This window comes from Equus asinus, chromosome 22 (genome assembly GCF_041296235.1).
Source record: "Equus asinus isolate D_3611 breed Donkey chromosome 22, EquAss-T2T_v2, whole genome shotgun sequence".
Taxonomy (NCBI): domain Eukaryota; kingdom Metazoa; phylum Chordata; class Mammalia; order Perissodactyla; family Equidae; genus Equus; species Equus asinus.
The window spans coordinates 39,547,791-39,571,212 of NC_091811.1; the positions used below are offsets into that span (position 1 = coordinate 39,547,791).

Consider the following 23,422-nt stretch of genomic DNA (forward strand, 5'->3'; position numbering starts at 1 on the left):
ATTAACAATTTACTGGCTCAGGGTGGTCTTAACATAAATTAGAGGTGGGGAGAAGAAGCCTACTGTCATGCTAAGTGAGTAATTGAGAACAAGAAGGCCAACATTTATCATTTTGACCACTCCTAGTTTGATGGCAGCCCATCAGAAAACACCTCCATTTGGGGCACTTTTTCCCTTCCTTTCAAGGTCCTGACGTGGTTGAACACCCTTTGCTTTTTCAGAGCTTCTGTCGTTCTCACGTGGACGCCCTGGTTGATGAGATGGGCTCTAGCTCCCGACCACTCCCCACTCTCCAGCTGTTCCTGATGGGCCCTTGTTACCCTCCCAGACCAACGGCCACCTTGCTCAGGTCCCCAGAAGTCAGCAAAACATACTGATGCGTTTTTATCACATGTCTAAAGCACCTCAGCATTCCAGAAAACATTTCACACAGAAGAGTTCAGAATCTGGGAATCACTCCGCATTTTATTTTACAGTACATTCATGTAAGTTCCTGCATTTCCAAGGTAACCAGATCACATTCAGGTTAGCACTGCTGGTAACAAAATTATACAACTACCCTGGCTTCAAAAACAAGATAGGATGATACAGATGAACACTTCTTTCCCTTTAATATTGCAGAAGACAATACATCACAAAAATAAAATTACATGCCTTTTACAATCCAGTGTGAAGGCATATTATTTATGTTAAAATCAAACCATTTGGGATATGGGGAGCATGAGAAGAGTTTCAAAGCTTAAGATATCTAAAATTTCTCCAAATGCCGTCTTTCTTTTCTAGCCACCAGTTGGCACATTCAGCATCGATGCCTTGGGAGGAGAAGGGCAGAGGAAAGCAGGGGATCCTTTAACTCCAAAACTCATGGCTTCTTAGGCTACTTCGGTAAAAACTACTTTAACCTAAAATCCTAAAAAGAGTTAATATTAACATGGGATGGTAACATAGGAAGCACCTGGAGAAAATTCCTCCAGTCACTGATGAGAAACATAAGCTGCAGACATTTCGCAAAAATGGAAAACTGTGTCACATCCAGTAACATATTAAGTTCTGAAAATACACTTTCACTTTACTGAATGAAAACACTATCATATCCGTGCTGGTCTCAAATCAGCTCAGAAAAACAGCTGTAACCTCCGTCTGCAGTATTCCCTAGAGGCTATCTTATACCATTACCATCTGAGAGCGCAGCTGACCAGTATCCCCAACCCTTGAGAAAGATAAGCCAAACTGAGCCATCATAAAGATTAGAACAAATCAGGTAGGAGAAAATTCGGATGTGTGAGAAAGCAGGAAATTAGATTTATGTGGGTCTTTCTCCTAGATAAAAATATTGTTACAGAATGTTTTGGACCCAGGTCCAACACAGCTGGAATGATAAGTTACTGAAAACTTAAGCCCCCATGGAGAAAGACAGCGTGCTTATGCAGCACTTTTCTCTTAGAAGTTCAGTGTGCTTTAGTACAATTACCAATTAATAGCATAATTAAGTACAAGGTTCAGAATATACTTGGACTTATTGTTAATTCCAGTGACTAAAGAGTCCCTGCCACTTGCTGCCAAGAAATTTTTGAGTCTTGAACTTATCAGGTTATGAATGAAATTGACACTCATATTTGCTGACTCGAGAAGAAATATCACCCCTTTCAGAAGGGGCTGAAAAACACGATGGAAGAGGGAATAAGACACTTCTTAGGAAAGCCACAGAACATCTTATTAAAAACCAGAGCCAGTGCATGTTTCACAACCCCTGAAGAAAGTCCCCAGCAGCAGGGTGAGCGAGGGGAGCAGTGACGTTTTTGAAACCAGAGTGACTTGTAGCTAACTGCCTAACAGTAAATTCACATAGTAAAATGCAGAATAAGTCAACATATAGCCGAGGTTTACATTATATCTAGAAATATGTTTTATGCTTTAAAAAAAATTGCAATGCACTCCAAAAAAATTTTTCAGATAATTCATGTACAACAGAAGGCACTGTTATCCGCATAAATCCATTGATTCTGCATGGCAAAAACCTGAGACGTGCAATTCAATCCGATTCTCTAAAACCACCTTGGTCGTTCATCCTTTGGAGCATACGGTTTGTCCTTTTCAGTCCAATGATTTTGCTTTTCTTTAATTTCATACATTACAGTAGCTGCTTAAAATATATATATTTCAGGGTGAGAAAGGTCAAAGGGGAAGGGGAGAGTGCCAGGCGGTGACTGGCACAGCAGGAGCAGCCGCCCCCCTCCCCGCGCCCCTCACCTTCCCCTGGTGAAGCAGATGTGGCGCTGACATGTGGTCGGCTGAGGTCCTGCCTTCAGTTGCTGCCGGGCACAGTCCCGAGGTTAAATGCCGAGAGGACGCCTTTGTTTTCAAACGTGAAGCCTCCCTGTTGCTCGATCTTCTTCTTTGCCTCTGGCATTTGCCAAGAGAAAGGGGAAGAAAGGACAGGAGAGGATTTAAGGTGACAAGGTTGGAAATAACTTTAAAGGAACCCGATTCTTTAGACTTAGCACTGTGAGGGAATGGGACTCGTGAGATTAATTACTCTGCCCAACGGAGCACCAGCCTTTAACAGACCCACGTCAGGAAGCAGTTATGTTTACCCTCACGGAAAAACCATTTCCTAAAAACGAGTAAATTGAAAACAAGGCTCAAAGTTGAGTTCCACCTGCTCCACAGTCTGCTGCTGAAAGGACGCCCAGACCTCTCACATTAGGAGGGCTGATACAGAATCTGTACAGGACTGAAAATCTATGTCTATGCAGAAGAACCCGGGTTCTAAACTCTACATTTCTATTCCATGATTTCCCACTGAAATATTTTTGTAATTACAAAATCCTTTCCATTGATTTTCCAGGAGTGACCATAATAATGTCTGCATAAATAATTTCTCCAGGGGGCCAGCCTGGTGGTGAAGTAAAGTTTGCATGCTCCGCTTCAGCGGCCGAGGGTTCGTGGGTTCAGATCCCGGATGTGAACCTACACACCACTCTTCAAGCCATGCTGTGGCAGGCGTCCCACATACAAAACAGAGGAAGACTGACAGAGATGTTAGCTCAGAGTCAATCTTCCTCAAGCAAAAACAAAAAAGAAGAAGAGGAAGACTGGCAACAGATGTTAGCTCAGGACCAACTTTCCTCACCAAAAGAAATAATAATTTCTCCAGCTTAAAAACTGAAAATCAAAAAGAATCACCAACATGTAAAGTCCAAGAAATAGAAATGGAGGGTATCTCATCTCCAGGAATACAAGCTCCTCGCTAGAACTCACAAAGGGCCTTTGGTCCATCTGTGGTTAAGACGTTTAGGTAGGTGATCCCACTGACTAACTCTCCCTCGGCAAGACTCATCCACCCCTCACATCTTACCTTTAGCTCCAAAATAGGATAAGGATGTGAATAACACCACCACTAAAAGACACATATTAAGGCATGGTGTTTTGCAGAGCTAAGATACCAAGAATGATTAAAAAGAAGATCATGTACTACTGATAATTTCTTATTATCTTGAAAGACTGGCCTCTAACAACTTTAAAAAGTTATTTTGGTGCCACCAGGTGCATAAAATAAGACTGCTGGCACTCTGTCACATGCACTCCAATCTGGAAATCACGCTGGCTGACCTGCCACCGTCCTCCGGTGCTCCGCCAGTGTGTACACCTCCTGCAGCGCCCTCCTCTGATCCTCACTGAGCGGTGCCATCAGCAGCTGGTACCAGGCAGCATCCCGATTCTGCACAGCTGTTGCATTTTGGGGGCAGTAGGGGAAGGAGGAAAAGATAAGGGAGTCCGGTGACAATTATCATTTCAGAGAATAATAGTAACACGATCAAATTACAATGAAATGATCGCAGGCAGTAAGAGACCAAGAGTACAGTACTATGACAAACACAAGGTGCTGAAACTTACTCCAACAAAGGATTATGCCTGAGTACTCACTTTAGGGCCCAGCTATGCGGGCTATGAGGAAGGTCCGGACGCTGCAAATCTCTGCTTTGCCTAGTTTTCTGCTTCCTTCACCGTCTCCTCTTCTTCTTGGGGTTTTACTAACTATGAATGCTCCCTAAAATCTAGATTTTGCCAAACACCTATACTCAACTTGGTACCATTTTTCTCTGGAATTCTCATCCTACCTACAGCTTCAGTATTGCTCCTACACCAAGAGCACAAATTTGTATCTTTAGCCAAAACTGTTCCCTAAGCCTCCTGGACTTTTCCACTTGGACAGCTCACCTGAAACTCAGCACAACTAAAATCAAATTCAACACTTTACCTCCAAAGCCCTCTACGTTTCCCCATCTCCATTACTAGTTCTATTAGTCTCCTAGTCAACCACTAACATCTTTAACCGTGCCCTCTCCACATCCAATTCTCTGCTGCTTTCCTGAAGTCTTTCACCGATACGCTTCTTTCCATCAAATGCCATCCTCCCACTCCAGGGTCCTACTACTCCTAAATTAATAAAGTAATCTCCTAACGCTTGGTTCCAGATTTGAGTCCCCTTCAGTTCTTTTTGCACATTGTCATCCAATAAATCCCCTGAAGAAAACTACCACATCCCTGAGGTCACCTCTTTACAGAAAACCATTAAACAACACGCAGATGGGCAATTAGATAAAGACCACCTCAGTCCAGAATTCAAGGTTGGTACAATTCGGTCCCATTTTATTACTTCACAGAGACTTTAAGCAGTGGTCCCTACACAATGATCCAAAGCTGTTTGCCTATCACTTGAGAAGCACTTTCAAAATTCATATCCTGAGACGCCACCCAAGACCTAAAAGCTTCCTTCCTGATTATGATGCACACCCAGGTCTGGAAGCAACTGCCTTAGAGCGTACCCTCCATATTCTCATCTCCACACTTATGGTCTTATTTTCCCCATGCTTTGGAATAGCATTTCCTGTGCTCTCTATCTCTAGTTCCCACTAAATTTCAATAAAACATAGAGGTGGTTTTATCTTCATATTTGTAATAATACTAAATAATGCCCATCTATTACACTAGCATTGCCTTGTTAGTAACAATATTTTCTACACAAGGATGTTCACTTTAATTGCTTGTAACAGCAAAAAAACTGAAAATACTTTTATATGTTCATCAGTAGAAACAAGTTAAAGTATGATATTACCATAGAAATACTATGTTACTATAAAACAAATGATCTATAGTAGTGGGATTTCTTTTAGTATAATTTCTTTATAACAATTTTCTAAATATTTTCATTGGTTTATTATTTACTTCTAACTCTGTAAATTTTCCATTTACATCTCTCAATTTTATACTGGATTATTGATCTTATTCACTTGTAGAAGGCCTTTGTAAACTGTGGATCTTAAGCCTATGATATGTATGTGACAAATAGTTTCTCTCAATCTTGCATGAGTCCTTTAACTGTATTTATAGTGTTCTTTGCTGTAGAAAGTTGGTAAATTGATATGTAGTAAAAAGTTACTCTCTTCTGGCAGCTGGACTCTCTGTTCCCTCCCGAGCGGACTGTGAACTGCTAAGAAGTCTATGGTCACAATCTTTACGCAACATTCTTTGTGAGATACTCCATTCTTTTCTGTAAAGTGTAAAAATGCTTGCCCATTTACACCCAGAGGGTGAGTAATATATGCAGACACTACTACTTTTGTGAGGATAACCTGCAGCGTCACACTGCCACTTCACGACGATAAAGATTGCTAGGACAGGGTGGTAGGTGTTTCGTTATGCTATTCTCTCTCATCTTGCGTATGCTTGGGGATTTCTATAATAAAACTAAATATAACTTTTTAAAGGAATCTAAAACAACTGTGGGCAGATCTCAAAACTTCTAACACAAGGAAATGAAGAATGAGTTTAGAGAAAAAATCTGAAGATTCAGGGAGTAAAAACATACTCAGCAGAGCTTGGGTAAAAAATTGATATTCATCCACACTGTTGTCAAGGTCAAGTGGAGTGCTGAATCCCTCCAGGGCAGTTTCTTCCAATACTTCCTCATCCCAGTCATCGTCGTCTTCCTCCTCGTCTTCACCTCTTCCGTTATTTGACTGCATTGCTTGAGCAGTTACATTCGTCTCCTCTTCATCACTCGAAATCTCCTCTGTGGATCCATTATTTATTGAAAAGGAATCAAAACACATAAGGACAAAATTAAAAATTATTCCATAAAAAAAACAAAAATTATAAAATGACATTCTAGAAATGGGAAAACTACTACATAATTTTACATAAAATTATAAAAATAAACCCTATCTTTACTGTAGTTTGTTAAATTGGAAATGATTTTATCCTCCTCACTAAAAACAATTTCCAAATACTCCTAAATCTGTGGTCCAGCTGGACATTACAATTGTTTTGCAAAGGCTGCCTCATATTCATTAATATAAAAACACTATTTAACGACAGATTCCCAAATTAACCTTTTTGTTAAAAAAGAAGACAAAATGATTGTGCAGTCTGTGCATGAGTTTTAAATAACAATGACCTCCCACTGAGAATGTGGGTCCCTTAACAATTAACTAAGCTGATTATGAACTGCTCAGAAGCACTCAAATGAGGAGGTCATTTCTGATCATAGAAACAGAAAAATATCGAAATGTAAAGGGAAAACAGTTAGCTACATAGGGGTTGAAAAGTCGTCAGCTGAATTGTACATCACTATGGATTCTGTTTCTGTTTTCAGTGTCAGTCTGTTCCAAGCAGTTAGCCCAATATTGTAAATAACTGGAAGATAGTACACGCAGAACAAAAGCAACCTAAGAGGAAAAACCTGGAGTAAACCCAAACCAGTCAATATTAATCTAAAACTAGTTCTATAACACACATCATACTGAAGCACCTGGATTAATCTGCAAGGTAGTTTTAGGGATAAGGCAAGAAACCATAGTTTTGACCACACACATGGAAAAAAAAATAGATAGATAGATAGATAGATAGATAGATAGATAGATAGATAGATAGATACACAACACATACACATATATACGGCGAAGGTATAATTACAGAGACGGCAAGAAATCCCTTTGCTAGCTAATCATTCTCATACTTCAGCAGAAAATTCAACAAGGAAATCTAGAATATTACTAGAAAATTTCCCTCAAGTCATATTAGTTGTAAACCAATAGTGAGCAAAGCAAGAAATTAGAAAGAGAATATTGTAACATACTGAAAAAAAGAATTCTACAATTGTTGGCATATACTTAGCAAAAAAAAAATCTAGTAAAGAAGCATTACTACAAAAAGACCTACATAGAATTCAGAAAAACAAACAAATTAGAAGTGCTTTGTGTTGGGGGTGGGGCAGGGGACAGATACCCTATATTTGAACAAACTGGGATGATGCCAGTTAAATGCAAAATGTTTTAAATCTACACTTGCTGAAATCATAGAATTTAGCATCAAAAATAGAGCTGTATGTTTTCCAGGAAAAGTTCTGATTTTTCTCAAAGAAATATCTGTTTTTAACCAGAAGAGGAAAAGTTCCTTTTTAGAGTTAGATAATGTTACTTCCTGGGCCCTAGCAAGTAGTTTCACAATATCATTAAATAAAATAAAGATCTAATATTCTTGACTCTAACAATCTTATTCTGACTCCTGATTAAGCAAATCACCTTCATTTATGCCCTTTATTCTAAATTTATTAATATGTAAACCATAAATATATCCCAATTATAATTTTTCTGAGGAGTCACCTAAGAACCACTAAAAAAAATCAGGCACTCTCTACTAATCTGCTGCACTGACCTTCTGCTCTGGATCTAACGATTCCTTGAATTCACGGCTGCTGCCTTCATTGAGACTAGTGGCACAAACAAGAAAATGAAATACTGCATTGCTAACTTACTGTCAAGACCATTTGATTCTGTTATAAATTTCCCAGGGTGTAACAACATCCGTTAGGCTCAATAATAAATCATTTATGTGTCAAATGTGAACAAATCTAAATTGACAAAGCACGATATAATTAAGTCAACCAAACCCAAAATATTTCTTAAATGTGCAACAGGCCAAAGAATATAAATCTGTTTAATGACTCCAAATAGACTAAAATTCAAAGAAAATGCATGCTCGAATCAAAATCAATTCTAGCATTCATTGCAGTTAGAAGACTTTACCGTTTTCTTCCATATCAGCTTTCTCTGCTTTTGAGCGATCTTCCCGGTTTACTAGTTGTCTAGTAGCACAGACCTGCTTTAGGCCAAGGAAAAGGAAAAGAATTGAGGGCACAATCTGTCCCACCACAGCATCTACTGCAGGAGGTCGATTTTGTAATTCCAAAAGGATACTCATTCCTATTATACACATCTTCCGGTCATGATGCCTACAAATTACAAAGGAAAAAAAACGCGCACATGAGAAACGAGGACAAGTTCTGAATGTCCTCATTTCAAAAGGAATGTCTAAGGTGTACTCTAAGGTTCATTCACTGGAATTATACAGAGGTATCCCTCATTTTCTACTAGTAAATCAAGTTTTGTCAACCAATAATTATCATCAAAGACCCACGGGAGTCTGCAATGAACATGGTGAATCCTGCTGTAATATCAATTTATGATTCATAGAAATGTTATATCTGGGCCTTGGCATAACAAGTTTTATTAAAGCAGGAATATCTGTATTTGACAGCATAAAATTCCTATCCAATGGAGAAAGGAAGAATTTCTGAGATTGTTCTACAAGTTTCTTGGCACATAAATTGTACACTAACCCCGGGTACCAAAAGCTATTTCAAAAGCTCAGCATCTAATAGACTGAACTTAGTGACTATAAGTAAATCTATTAAAGGTCCTCTGCTATATTACAGGATGAGGAGAATTTAATTTTGAAGAAAATAGTTTGACGATTACACGTTACACACATTTTTCTACTAAATGTTTCTTCTAAGTTCTTTAAAACTAAAAATATTAAGAATGAAAAGACTACTATATTGGTATATAACACTTTCAAAATTGCAAGCACGAACAAAAAATTCATTGGCAGTGGTTCAATTCGTTTAAAATGAGAGTAATATACAACAAACCCAATGATGAATGTATTAGAAGCTTCTGTTATTCTTCGTTATTTGCACTGGTGATTCATTCAAGTTACTAATGCCAAAGCGGTATACTATAACAGAAGCTGTACTTGACCTGAGAGCTTTCTCACCCATGTAGCCCCAAACTAGTAGGGCACACTGGGTGTCAAGGCAATCACAGCAGGAAAGATGATTATCAAGTGGGGCTCTAAAGAACCCAAGGAAACACCATCCCAGCGCGCCCAGTCTGTGCAATAGCTGAGATAGCCTTTCTGTTTTTTGGAAAACTGCTTATAGATGGTAATAAAGAGATAAGTGTACCAACTGCTTAACTGTGAACGACCAAATCTCTACGCCCTAAATCTTTGTCAGAGAGTACTTTAAGCATAATTTCTTTCTCAAGTATGTTCTTCCCTTTAAGGCTTTAACAAGAAACCTAAATCAGGGACAAATCCCAGTCTCTTACAAGCAGACAAATTCGAATACACAAAGCAGCTTGTGAAGATGTTCCCCATTCCTATTCTACCGTCCTAATTCAGGCCGCCACCATCGCCCCACCACTTAGCAGTGGGCTAACTACTCCTCCTGCTGGAAGCAAGTCTGTTCCCCTCAGCAAATTTTTCTAAATGATATCTTACAAAACTCAAGAAGAACACTAGTTATTTCTAATGTTTTAAACAAATTAATCAGCAATCTAGGTGAAATTCTAGTATAACATGGTCATTAATATGTGTTGGGCCACTGGAAGTGGGCTTACATAGTACTTGGGGTCTCATTTTTCCTACATTTGAAAACTAGGACAGGTGCTTCACACAAGGCTAAACTCTCCTCCAAGGCAGGATCTCGGCCACAACTAACCATCCTTCTGACCTTACATTTGAGAACAGGCCCCCTTGTGATCTGCAAAGAGTTCAACATCCTGGGACAGGACATTATATCTTTATTAGACTGCTACTTTCCTTAGAAACCTGCCTCCATTTAGAATGTGTTTACCCAAAGACACTTAGTAGTCATGGAACCTGGATGGACACTTAATTCTTATTGCCTAGAGCTAGAACAACGCACGTAAGTCAAAAACAAGTGGGGAAGGGCTATACCTAATTTTCAGAGCCTGCATTCTTTCCATGAGATTATGCTGCTGCAACACATTCTTAATTCTCTAAAAATTAAATATTATGTTAACAATACACTAAAAAAAATTCTTAAGATATGAAAATTATCTTTCTATATGCTATTACACGTACATATTACAAAGTCAACTTTCCAGAAACAGAAATGTAAAATCCAAAGACACATACCCAAGAAAACAATCTGTATCATTCATCCACTGATTTATAAACTGTACAGTTACAGGTCCAGGGTTATGAGGCAACTGAATTCGTTCTAAAGTATGTAGCAGCAAATCAGGGTTGTAGTACAAGGCAGCAATTGCAACCTGAAGACACATAGTACGGAGCTCACTCGTTTTGACCCCTCGGGTTAATCTCTCCAAAACAAGTTGAACAAAGAGTGGAATGCACTAGAGGAAAAAAAGAAAAAGAGAATCAACCATACACAGAGAAACCAAGTAACTTTTGTAAGAAGCAGAATGTTGGTAAAGAGTGTTATCAGTAAAGAAGATCCTCTTAATGACAATAAAACTTTTGCTTATTTAAATCATTTTTAGATTTATTAACCAACTTTATATTCTCATAAAAAGCCAGACAGACTAAATGGCCAAAAAGAGGTCCCAGAGCAGGGCCAGGAAGTCCCCTCGCCTTTGAGTGCAGATCACAGTTAGCTCAAGATTGTCCTACATGAGTCCACACTCAAATGATGGGAATAATCCATATGTAGACTCAGTCACTTCCACATTTAAGGTAAAATGACAATTACGGAATTTTACTTTGATAAATCAAGTTGGAAATAAATGAATGAAACTGAGAATAAGCATCATGTGATCAGAATTTCTCTTGAGAAAGAAAACTCCTAAATAAATAGGTCATGGGGACGTAATGTACAGCATGGTGAATACAATTAATAATACTGTATTGTATATTTGAAAGCTGCTAAGAGAGTAGCTATTAAAAGTTCTCATCACGAGAAAAAAATTTTTGTAACTATGTATGGTGATGGATGTTGACTAGACTTAATTGTCTTGATCATTTCACAATATATACAAATATCGAATCACTATATTGTACACCTGAAACTAACATGAAAACTTTAAGAAAAGAAAATTCCTATTGGTATAAGTAAAGGATGAAGAAAAAATGGTGGACTTCACATATTAAAATAAAATTAAGTGAAAGCGATGAGCTGAAATGATTTGTGTAAAATAAAATTCTGAGGTCTTACTATAAACTCATTTTAAAATTAAACTTTAAAAATCAAGGTTTCAGGGGAGGATGGGATGAGTAGGCAGAGCACAGAGGATCTGCAGGGCAGTGAAAATCCTTTGCATGTTACTATAATAATGGATGCACATCATTATATGTTTGTCCAAACCCATAAAATGAACAACACTAAGAGTGAACCCTAGCGTAAACCATGGGCTCTGGATGACAACGATGCGTCAGCGTAGGTCTATCATTTGTAACCAGTATACCACCTGTGGAGATGCTGACAATTGGGGAGGCTATGTATGTATGAGGACGAGGGGTATATGGGAAATCTCTGTATCTTCTGCTCAATTCTGCTGTGAACCTAAAATCGCTCTAAAAAATAAAGTTTGTTAAAAAAATAACTAAAGTTTCATGTAGAAATCTGAGTTAAATTTATATGCTTTCTTTAGTAGGCCAACTATAAGTACATTCAGATCAGCAGAATACTAGCCTCATTTAGGATAATATATAAAACCAAAGTACATGACTACATGTGCTACTTTTAAGATTGAGATTTTATAAAGAGACGACTAGTTTGATTAACTCTATTGATTTCTTCTCATATTCTGATATAGAGCCTTCAGTGTTCTGATTTGATGCACAACATATACAGGATATGGGCTACATTAAAATTATTACAATAGTCAAATAGTTATTGTGAATCAATGAAGCCACAAGAAAATGTAAACTAACGTTGAAAAGCTCTTTTTGAGATGTTTTAATAATAAAGTTTCATTTTAACAAATATTTCCTATTACATGCAAAGCCATTAAGAATACGAAGAAACTTTAAGGTTTAAAACTAGTAAAACTAAAATTATCCCTTTATATTATATTAAAAGAAAATCAATTATGAGGAATAATATGCAGAATATCTCTATATACTACTATGGAGCGATCTGTAGGATATATTATTAAGTGAAGTAGGCAAGATGGAAAAAAATATGTATAGTATGCTACTGTTAAAGACGGTGAGGAGAGAATGAATATATCCATTTGCTTACTTTTTAAAATGAAAGGATGAAAGAAAAACGGGGTGGAGTGTGTGAAATGGGGAAAGAGAGTAAGGGTAGAGGGGACAGGGATGGAAGCTAGGCTTCCCTGAATATGCAAGCACATCTCATTTTATTGTCTTTTGCTTTATTGCACTTCACAGATACTGCATTTTTTACAGATTGAAAATTTGTGGCACGCTGCGTTGAACAAGTCTATCCGTGCCATTTTTCCAACAGCATCTGCTCGCTTCATGTCTCTGTGTTACACTTTGGTAATTCTCGTAATATTTCAAACATTTCATTATTATTATATTTGTTATGGTGATCTGTGATCAGTGATCTCTGATGTTACTATTCTAATTCTTTTGGGGCACCATGAACCATGCCCATGTAAGACTGCAAACTTAATCCTGTGTGTTGTGTGTGTTCTGACTGCTCCACCCGATGGACGTTCCCTGCCTCTCTCTCTCTCCTCGGGCCTCCCTCTCCCCTGAGACACAATATTGAAATTAGGCCAATTAACAACCCTACAACGGCCTCTCAGTGTTCAAGTGAAAGGAAGAGTTGTATGTCTCTCACTTTAAATCAAAAGCTAGAAATGAGTAAGATTAGTGAGGAAGGCACGGCAAAAGCCGAGACAGGTCAAAAGCAAAGGCCTCTTGCACCAAACAGTTAGCCAAATTGTGAACGCAGAGGGAAAGTTCTTGAAGGAAATTAAAAGTGCTACTCCAGTGAACACATGAATGATAAAAAAGTGAAACAGCTTTATTGCTGATGTGGAGAAAGTTTCAGCAGTCTGGATAGAAGATCAAACCAGCCAACCCTAAGCCAAAGCCTAATTAAGAGCAAGGCCCAACTCTCTTCAATTGTGTGAAGGCTGAGAGAGGTGAGGAAGCTGCAGAAGACAAGTTTGAAGCTAGCAGAGGTTTGTTCATGAGGTTTATGGAACAAAGCCATCTCTAAACATTAAAGTGCAAGGTGAAGCAGCAAATGCTAATGTAGAAGCTGCAGCAAGTTATCCAGAAGATCTAACTAAGATAGCTAGTGAAGGGGGCCACACTAAACGGCAGATTTTCAATGTAGATGAAACAGCCTGATATTGGAAGAAGATGCCTTCTAGGACTTTCATAGACAGAGAGGAGAAGACATGTCATGCCTGGCTTCAAAGCTTCAAAGAACAGACTGACTCTCTTGTTAAGGGCTAATGTAGCTGGTGACCTTAAGTTGAAACCAATGCTCACTTACCATTCTGAAAATCCAGGGGCCCTTAAGAATTATGCTAAATCTACTCCACCTGCACTCTATAAATGGAACATCAAAGCCTAGATGACAGCACATGTTTATAATATATTTTACTGAATATTTTAAGCCCACTGTTGACACCTACTGCTCAGAAAAGATTCCTTTTCAAAATATTACTGCTCACTGACAATGCACCTGGTCACCCAAGAGCTCTGATGGAGATGTGCAACGAGATTAATGTTGTTTTCATGCCTGCTAACACAACACCATTCTGCAGCCCATGGATCAAGGACTAATTTCAACTTTCAAGCCTTATTATTTAAGAAATAGGGTTCATTAGGCTATAGCCGCCATAGATAGTGATTCCTCTGACGGATCTGGGCAAAGTAAATTGAAAACATTCTGGAAAGGATTCACCACTCTAGATGCCATTGAGAACATTCTGGATACATGGGAAGAGGTCAAAATATCAACATTAACAGGAGTTTGGAAGAAGTTGATTCCAACCCTCATGGATGACTTTGAGGGGTTCAAAACTTCAGTGGAGGAAGTCATTGTAGATGTGGTGGAAATAGCAAGAGAACTAGAATTAGAAGTGGAGTCTGAAGATGTGACTGAATTGTTGCGATCTCATGATAAAATTTGAACAAATGTGGAGTTGCTTATTATGGATGTCAAAGAAAGAGGTTTCTTGAGATGGAATCTACCTGATGCCAATACTGTGCAGATTGTTGAAATGACAACAAAGGATTTAGAATATTACATAAACTTAGTTGATAAAGCAGTGGCAGGGTTTGAGAGGATTGACTCCAAATCAAAACTACAATGAGACATCACCTCATGCCCATCAGAGTGGCTATAATTACAAAGACAAAAAAGAACAAATGTTGGAGATGACGTGGAGAAAAGGGAACCCTCAACACTGCTGGGGAAAATGCAAACTGGTGCAGCCACTATGGAAAACAGTATGGAGATTTCTCAAAAAATTAAAAACAGAAATACCGTAGGACCCAGCTATCCCACTACTGGGTATTTATCCAAAGAATATAAAATCAACAATACAAAGAGGTCTATGCACCCCTATGTTCATTGCAGCATTAATCACAATAACCAAGACATCGAAGCAGGCCAAGTGCCCATTAACTGATGAATGGATAAAGATGATGAGAAATATCTATATATAATGGATTACTACTCGGCTATAAAAAAAGACAAAATCATCCCATTTGCTACAACATGGACCTTGAGGGTATTATGCTAAGCAAAATAAGCCAGACAGAGACAGACAAACATCATATGATTTCACTCATATGTGGAAGATAAACAAACACATGGATAAAGAGAAAAGATTAGCGGTTACCAGAGGGGAAGGGGGTGGGGGTAGGTGAAAGGACTAAAGAGGCACACATGTATGGTGACAGATAAAAACTAGACTACTGCTGGTGAGCACAAGGCAGTCTATACAGAAACTGATATATAATAATGTACACCTGAAATTACACAATGTTATAAACAAATATGACCTCAATAAAAATAAATAAATAAACAAATAAGCCATGAGGATGTAATGTACAGCATAGGGAATATAGTCAACAATGTTGTAATAACTTTGTATGATGACAGATGGTTACTAGTCTTATAAGGGTGACCACTTTGTAATGTATATAAATGTCGAATCACTATGCTGTACACCTGAAACTAATACAATATTGTACGTCAACTGTACTTAAATTTTAAAAAAATTATGCTAAGTGAGAGAAGCCATTCACAAAGACAACATATGATTCCATTTATATAAAATGTCTAGAATAGGAAATCTATAAAGAAAATAGAATAGTGGTTGCCCAGGGCTGGGGACACGTTAAAGGGAAATGAGTGATTACTAATGAGTACAGACTTTTCTGAGGGGTAGTGATGAAATGTTCTAAAATTGACTGTGGTAATAGTTGCTTAATTCTGTGAATATATTAAAAACCTCTGAAATATACACTCTAAATGGGTGAATTATATAGTATGTGTATTATTTCTCAATAAAGCTGTTATAAAAAAGTACATGGAGCAAAATTACAGAACTGAAATAAAAAAGAGACAACTCCATAGTTTTATTTGAATGATTCAACACTTTTTTCTCAGTAACTGAATATCACACCACAACTGTATCAAAAATTGAATTCATCTTATTGAAAATTTATAATATTTTTTAAACTGGTAAAAAGCAGCTTTTTTTTCTTTTTTGCACAGTATCTTCATTTCTGGTTAAAAAAGCTTCTAGGAATATTTCAACAGCATACACAAAAACAAAGTCAAAATGCAAATCTCTGGGAATCCAACTGAGTAGAATTTACACATTTATCTTCTTTGAGATTTGCTTGATAGCCCCTTAAATTATAGTCATGTGTCACTTAACGACAGGGCTACTTTCTGAGAAATGCATCGTTAGGCAATTTCATTGTCATGCGAACATCATAGAGTGTACTTACACAAACCTAGATGTTATAGTCTATCACACACCTAGGCTATATGGTACTAATCTTATGGGACCACCATTATATATCTGGTCTGTCATTGACCGAAACATCATTTTGTGGTGCATGACTATATTACATATTTTTCTATGTATCTCTTTCTCAGCTAGAACACAAGGCACAATTTCCAAACTGTGTAAGTATTTTTCTTGGTCATTTAAGCAGGATTTGCACCAGCAAGCATAAACTGTAGGCTACCTCTTTAATTTTCCATCATAATATAACCAAAATGTCAATCAAGTACGTAACTTTTAAATGTAAACATCAAGTATGATGCTTTCCATACAATTATTACCTGATCAATTCCCCTTCCTTTGCACTGAAGAATGATGACTTCAAGAAGTTTGGCTGCATGACACTCTGCATCTTCTCCGGCATCTCCACATAGTACCTACAGTAATTACAATGGAGCTCAGCAGTGAATGGATTTGCATAGAATTTAATCAAGTCCACATGAAGCAAATAGCCCATAAAAATTCAGCCACTGGAATCACAGCTTTGCTTGCTTTATAAGTTTACCTTGCCAACCCAAAGAAGGAAGCTAAAAATAAAGTCCATCTGTTTTCTTTATCTACCCTGATTCCTCATAAGCAGTAATAATTCACTTATTTAACTTTGGATTAATAAATAAGGCTATATGAGTTAACTGTCTATATAAACAAAACTTCCCTTTAAAGGCGACAAAATAAGAAAACAATAAAATGGAATCAAAAGAAAAAAATAATCTCTTTAGACTATGAAACAAATCCTGTATTTTTCTGTTCCTTTTTAATTCCTGTCTATATGCATCCATTTTTTTCATAATAGCCACAATTTAATATTGCACACCTTTTAATTTCCCCCCATGGATTTTATAATTAAAAATATTTTCCATTTTCCTAAATATAACCATTTAGGACCATACAGGACTGCAGTAGATGAATACAACAAAGTTTACCAGACTCTTCCCCTATTGTCAATTTTGTATTTTCACTATTATAAACAATTCTCCAATGCACATGGTCATACATAAAATTTAGAATATGGTTGCCTTGTAATAAGGCTCCCAGAAGAGAGATTCGTAGAGTAGAGGCAGCTTATATTAGAAATTAAGAAATATGGAAACATTAATAAGAATTCAAACACCAGACATAAAAAAAGAACAGACAAGACAAAGAATAAAAGTGAGACAGAAATTTAAAATACAGACAAAAAGAAGGAACACAAACCAAAAGAAGATTCATTGAAAAAAGACTTCATGAAGTTGACAACTTTTGTCAAAATTATTTTTAAAAGCAAAGAAAGCAAAATTAACACATATTAGGAATGAAAGAGACATAAATACAGCTAAAGAGATTAAAAATAAGAGAATAGTATGGAGAATACCATATTCCTTATGTATTTGAAAACTTTAGATGAATGGGATAATTTCCTAAACAAATACAGTTGAAGAAAACTGAATAAAAAAGAAATTCCAGATAAAGATGACAGGTTGAACATTCCCATTTAATTTTATTCCTTCCCAAAAGGCCATTAAATGATAGAAGCATATATCCACAAAGACAGAGAAAAGGAAAAAAGAGATAGCTACAAAATTTTGAAAGCTGGAAAACAGATGGATCAGTGAGCTGAATCTTAAGCAGGTAGGTGGCAAAGCCAAGAATCAACCCTGTATTCATAAATTAAAATTCTACCTCCAGGGCAGGGTATCTAGATCTATATTCTAAATGTGAATGGGCTCTGGAACCAGAATGCTTTGGTTCAAATCCCAGCTCTGCCACGTATTAGCTGTGTTTTTAGAAAAGCTACTTAACCTCTATGTCTTACTCTCACCATCTGTAAAGGGACTATAATAATATACTTACGTTGTGGGAATGTATGATACAGAAAGAAAAAAAAAATCACTCTGTTTTCTCAAAATTGCATTTACTTGTTTTGTTTGCTGGTTTGGGGGCTTTTCGCCCCCAAAAGGAGAAGAAACAAAAGATATTTCCATAATTAAAAAAATGAGCTCTGGAGCCAGTCTCCCTGGGTTCAAATCGGCTCCAACACACAACAGCTACATGACTTAGGATACTTTATTAAACCTCATGCACAATGCAAGAAACTGTGCCTCAGTTTCCTCTTTGACAAAAAGGTGATACCTTCCTCATAATGTTGTGAAGGTTAAATGTTAATATGTATAAAGTGCTTAGGAAATACCTGGTATACAGTAAGAGTTCAATAAGCAATAGCTATTATTAAAACCAAGAACAGAAAATATATTTTAACTACTTGATAAGTATAAAGACATCATTATGAATATCACTTTTCTGTATCTGCTATAACAGAGAGCAGCTGCGAATTACCGACGGGACTGTGTAGGACTATGTTTTCTACTTGTTGCTTTCTCTTCCCCTTTCCCTCACTAGCAGCTGTCTCTACAACTTATTAAAAAACTGAAGACTGCAAGGTGACTACGATTTACCAGGATGGGTTATAACAGAGCTAAATGAGTCTTTAAAAATCATTATTCAGGGCCGGCCTGGTGGAGCAGCAGTTAAGTGCGCACGTTCCACTTTGGCAACTCAGGGTTCACAGGTTCAGATCCTGGGTGTGGACTTGCAAGCCACGCTGTAGTAGCATCCCACATATAAAGTAGAGGAAGATGGGCATGGAGTTAGCTCAGGGCCAGTCTTTCTCAGCAAAAAGAGGAGGTTTGGCAGCAGTTAGGTCAGGGCTAATCTTCCTCAAAAAAAAAATCATTACTCTACTCGTGCCGTTTATATGTGATGAAACTTAGTGACTTCCCAAAATCTTCCAGGCTCTTTATACCTGAACTGAAACCTAAATCAGATACATTGATTATTGGTTCAGAACTCTTAACACATCCTGGTACACATTTCTTCTAGTGAGGAAAATAGGTTGTACACTAGCTATTTTACTCCTAACTCCAAGGCCAAACTTAGGTTTCTGGCTATTTGAGCTTTCTAAATTTGCCAGCTCTTGCATTATAGTTTTACATTCATGTATATACACCTGTTCACCTAAAGGAGAAGGAAAACATTATTTAGTCTTCAATGACTCCAAGACTTAACCAATAGAGGGCCAAATCTAACCTGTGACAAAGATACCGCAGTAGGCAATCACATTTGTCCATAAACACAACAGTAGCCATTATGTGGCTTATAAATTATCCTGTATTGAGCTAAATGATGCCATTTTTCCAAGTATTCCAATTTTTGTCTTATGTTATTTATGTTCAAATTACCTATATCTAGTAGCTTCCAATATATACATTCAATTAAAGGAAAAATCAATGATTGACAAATTGTATGGTTATTTTCCTAACATTTTTTTTAATCAAGCAGCCAGTTTGCATTTTTGAAAGAAAAAACACAATGAAAATTATTTACCCTAAACATTACAAAGTACACAGCTGTAAAAGCGGCAAACATTCTTAAACACAAAACACAATATGAAATTTTCAAATTTCAATTCCAAGCTCCACTTGAAAATACAAAATGACAAATATATGTTGATGGAGGCAACACAGAACTAAATGTATAGGAAACAAACTGGAAGGGTGTCTGGAAGCGAAACCCTCAAACATTAGTAAGAACCACTGTGACAATTGATTAGGACACGCTTACCTTTCTACACATTGTAAAAAGTATTTCTAAGTGTTTTGGATTTGACAGTAAAGTATCTGTATCTATCGTCACATAATTATGCAGGAGAGGCATCATGTCTGGAAAAAAGATTTCAAAATCCCAATGAGACTTGAGTAACAGAAGTAGAAATAAATTATTCCCACTGAAACCACATTTCCGCAGCACTCACACACTGCTGTCTTCCCTTGCAACCACAAAATGCTAGAAGTGAAAGTGATAAATCTGCCCTATTTATAGATGAGAAAAATGTAGACCAGAAAGATTAAAATGCTCATCATTTATTGTAGTGATTGTTCTGCATCTTCTTCTTTTTCTCTGTAACACTCATCACTGTCTGACATACTGTATATCTTCTTGCTTGTCTGTGTGTTTGCCACCTTCCCTCCACATCACACTAGAAGGGAAGCGTCAAAAGAGCAAGGGCTCTATTTTGTTCACTGCTGCATTGCTGAGCTTAGAACAGTGCTTGGAACACAGTCAGCATTTAGAAAATATTAACTGAATGTACTGAATGTACAGATATGCTCTGATTGCAAATTAATTTAAGATACAATAGGAAATACAGTCTCCCTCCTACTGCCTATATCCCTAGAGCCGAAAAACACTGCCACAATAGAACCACCCTTGACTTGACAGGGAAATAAGGACAATTATTTTCTGATTAGTACTTGAAATCATATACGTCTTTATGTCCAGTGTCAAAGGAAATAATATCTAGACACAGAAAAGCAAAAATGTTACATGGTCAAAGTCATACCTGTAAAGTACTCAAAACAATCCTGCTGAAAAACCTCATATAATATACCTAGGAGCTGCCACATTTGAGGGGAAATACCATGGCAGGTTAAACTATATGCCAGGGAAAGAATTTCTTCATAGAATTCTAGAAAGAAGAAAATCTCTAGTTAGGACGCTAGGAAATGGCAAAAATTAAACACAAAGACCACACAGAGGATTGAGTCTATACACGCGTGCATATTCCTATATTCCTCTTAGATCTAACGTACTTCTGAGCATGCCTTTCTCAGCATTCACATCTTCAGGTACGTATATTTACCACCTTCCATTTCTTACCAAGATCTGCCCCCTACTCAAGAAGACAAGGCAAAGATTAGTTTTTACTAAACTTACTTACAATACTGAAAAAAATATTTAATATTTTGTAATATATAAAATATAGTTCATACTTATAAAACTATATTAGAAATGGATACAAGAAGGAACAGATGATCGTATTCTCTCATGCACAGAATTTTTAATTTACAAATAATTAATATTCTTTGGAGAGCTTAATTAAGCTAGGCTAAACCACCTGCTTGTCTCACATGTTTTTACAAACTATATACTGGACAATATTTTGTCAATTTACAAAACTTGTAAAATTTGCACAGTATTTTTAAATTCACCTCAAGACAATTACACAAACTATAAAGCAGAAGAGTCCAAAGGGAATGTTCTCGTATTTGCACGTTTATTATTACTACCCTCAGTCAAACTGTATCTATACATACAATCAGAAAACACAAGTACAAACATTTCAAATAATTCCAACCATGTCACTCAGCAAAAAAGCCTAACTTCAAAGTTTTTCTTCCCTCTTATCAAAAGGAACTGCTATTCACCTTGGAAACTTGAATAAAGTTTTTTTCTGTAACATTATTTAAAACAATATATTTAAAAGCTAGTAATACAGATATTTGCCTTACCAGAAGCAAAATAAGATGGAAATCATAGATACTGGGAGATAATTTGTGATATAAGACAATCACTTAAAAAACAAAAAATTATGTGGATGTAACATTTCTGAAAGTTCTGTTCATCACTACGCCACCTGAGATGACGAGGAAAGGAAAGCAAATCCCACATCCTAACATGCAGATAGAAAAGGGGCCCAATATTTCCTTTTATACCCTTGACAGCTATAGCACATGTGCATGAGCTGGACAGCAGATGCTCAAGACCAGGACTCTGACACTTGAAGGAGACACTAGAAGGCACACAGCTGGTAGAGATTATTTTCTGTGGCTGTGCTGGAGTCTGAACTGTGGTGGGCAGTGGTCTAGGACCCAGTGTTAACAAAGGCAGTCCTGGCCTTCAAAGGCAGACTGTTTTAATGGCAGAATCCTGGCTGGCTCTGGCCAACTCCAGCCTTCCCAATGATTCAGTGAGCTAGCAAATGTCCTTCCACTAAACTCCATTTATGCTTAAACTGACCAGCAGTTATTTCACTTACTCTCAACAAACAAGACTGACTGTCAGGATAGGGAGGTTTTACTAACACTGACTTCCTACATAAGATAAAGCAGTTAAATCAGTATAGCTAAGCCTGGCTTCTAACAATAAATAAAACTTTATGAGTAAATTAGCATTGAAAACAGGCAAAGGAGGGAGGGAAAGTGGGACAATGAAAGAGACCGGACCGTGGACATAAATGTGGTCAGACTGCTGTGGTGGGGGTCAATAACAGACTCAGCCCATGACACCATCGAGAACAAGTATTTTTAATCTGAGATCCAGTACGGCCATATATTCATTCAAAAAGTGTTGTTAACATTACTCATCACAGTTAAAAACATAAGGAAGATAATAAGATAATATCAGATATTAAGGATTATCTAGATAATAAGGATTATCTAATCCATCACCTCAGGTCTAGGGATGGGGTATTAGAGGAGAAGCAACGGGAACCCTGGCTTTCTCCTCTGCCTACTGAACACAAGAAATAGGCCCTTTTCCTTTTCTTAACATCTTCATGTTACTCAAACCTAACAGCTGGTGTAGGGAGATCACGGAAGGTTGGTATAAATTATTTCCCTATGCCATACTTCGCAGTTTTCCTCCTCAAGATTACTTTACATTTACATGGAGAATTTTCAGTTAAAATCTTTCCCACGAATAAGGTCATAAGTGAATTGAATATATTCTTTTCGAGTTTATCACCTTCCCGATTTTAACATCTTCTCCAATGACAATACAGTCGTTCCCGCCTTATCCGAGGCTTCACTTTCCGAGGTTTCAGTTACCCCTGGTCAAGCGAGATCCGAAAATATTAAATGGAAAATTCCAGTAATAAACAATTCATAAGTTTTAAATCTCGAGCCATCCCTCTCTATCCTGCCCAGGATGTGAATCATCCCTTTGTCCAGGGTACCCACCTGTAAACACTACCGGCCTGTTAGTGACTTAGTAGCCATCTCAGTTATCAGATCGACTGTCACAGTGTCACAGTGCTTGTGTTCAAGAAACCCTTATTTTACTTAATAATGGCCCCAAAGCCAACTTTATTATTAGTTATTGTTGATAATCTCTTACTGTGCCTAATTTATAAATTAAACTTTATCACAGGTATGTAAGTATAGGAAAAAACCTAGTACATATAGGGTTTGGTACTATCTGTGGTTTCAGGTATCTGCTGGGGTTTCTTGGATAGCTCCCCAGATAAGGGGAGACTACTACAATATTTCAAGATCCTGAAAGTATACATGAGTAATCACAAAATAATTCTTGCTGCTACCTAGCAGAAGAAAAGCAAATAATTGGAATTCCAGAGCACGTAAGCAACTGAAAGATGAAAAACTTCTCCACCTTTCTTTTTAAATGAATTTCAAGTATATAATCACTTTTATATCTCTCTTCCTGTGTCTTGGTATAATACTGAAATAACTCCAGTAACATCT

At 37.2% G+C, this 23,422-nt stretch overlaps 1 protein-coding gene across 3 annotated transcripts in view; it reads right to left on the bottom strand.

The window, feature by feature from the left end:
- Nucleotides 1-438: 438 nt before the first annotated feature.
- Nucleotides 439-23,422, bottom strand: part of IPO8 (importin 8) — a 58,588-nt gene continuing 35,604 nt past the window's right edge. For 2 of the 3 annotated variants that reach the window (XM_014868772.3, XM_070495136.1), the window contains exons 18-25: nucleotides 20,503-20,628; nucleotides 19,725-19,822; nucleotides 16,409-16,504; nucleotides 10,288-10,508; nucleotides 8,091-8,296; nucleotides 5,873-6,076; nucleotides 3,613-3,729; nucleotides 439-2,403 (exon numbers count right to left, since the gene is read on the bottom strand). In XM_014868772.3, coding sequence (XP_014724258.1) covers nucleotides 2,306-2,403; nucleotides 3,613-3,729; nucleotides 5,873-6,076; nucleotides 8,091-8,296; nucleotides 10,288-10,508; nucleotides 16,409-16,504; nucleotides 19,725-19,822; nucleotides 20,503-20,628 — 1,166 coding nt within the window. In that variant the 3' untranslated portion in view covers nucleotides 439-2,305. The remainder of the gene's footprint in view (nucleotides 2,404-3,612; nucleotides 3,730-5,872; nucleotides 6,077-8,090; nucleotides 8,297-10,287; nucleotides 10,509-16,408; nucleotides 16,505-19,724; nucleotides 19,823-20,502; nucleotides 20,629-23,422) is intronic. The other variant, XR_001402505.3, reaches the window with a different exon arrangement.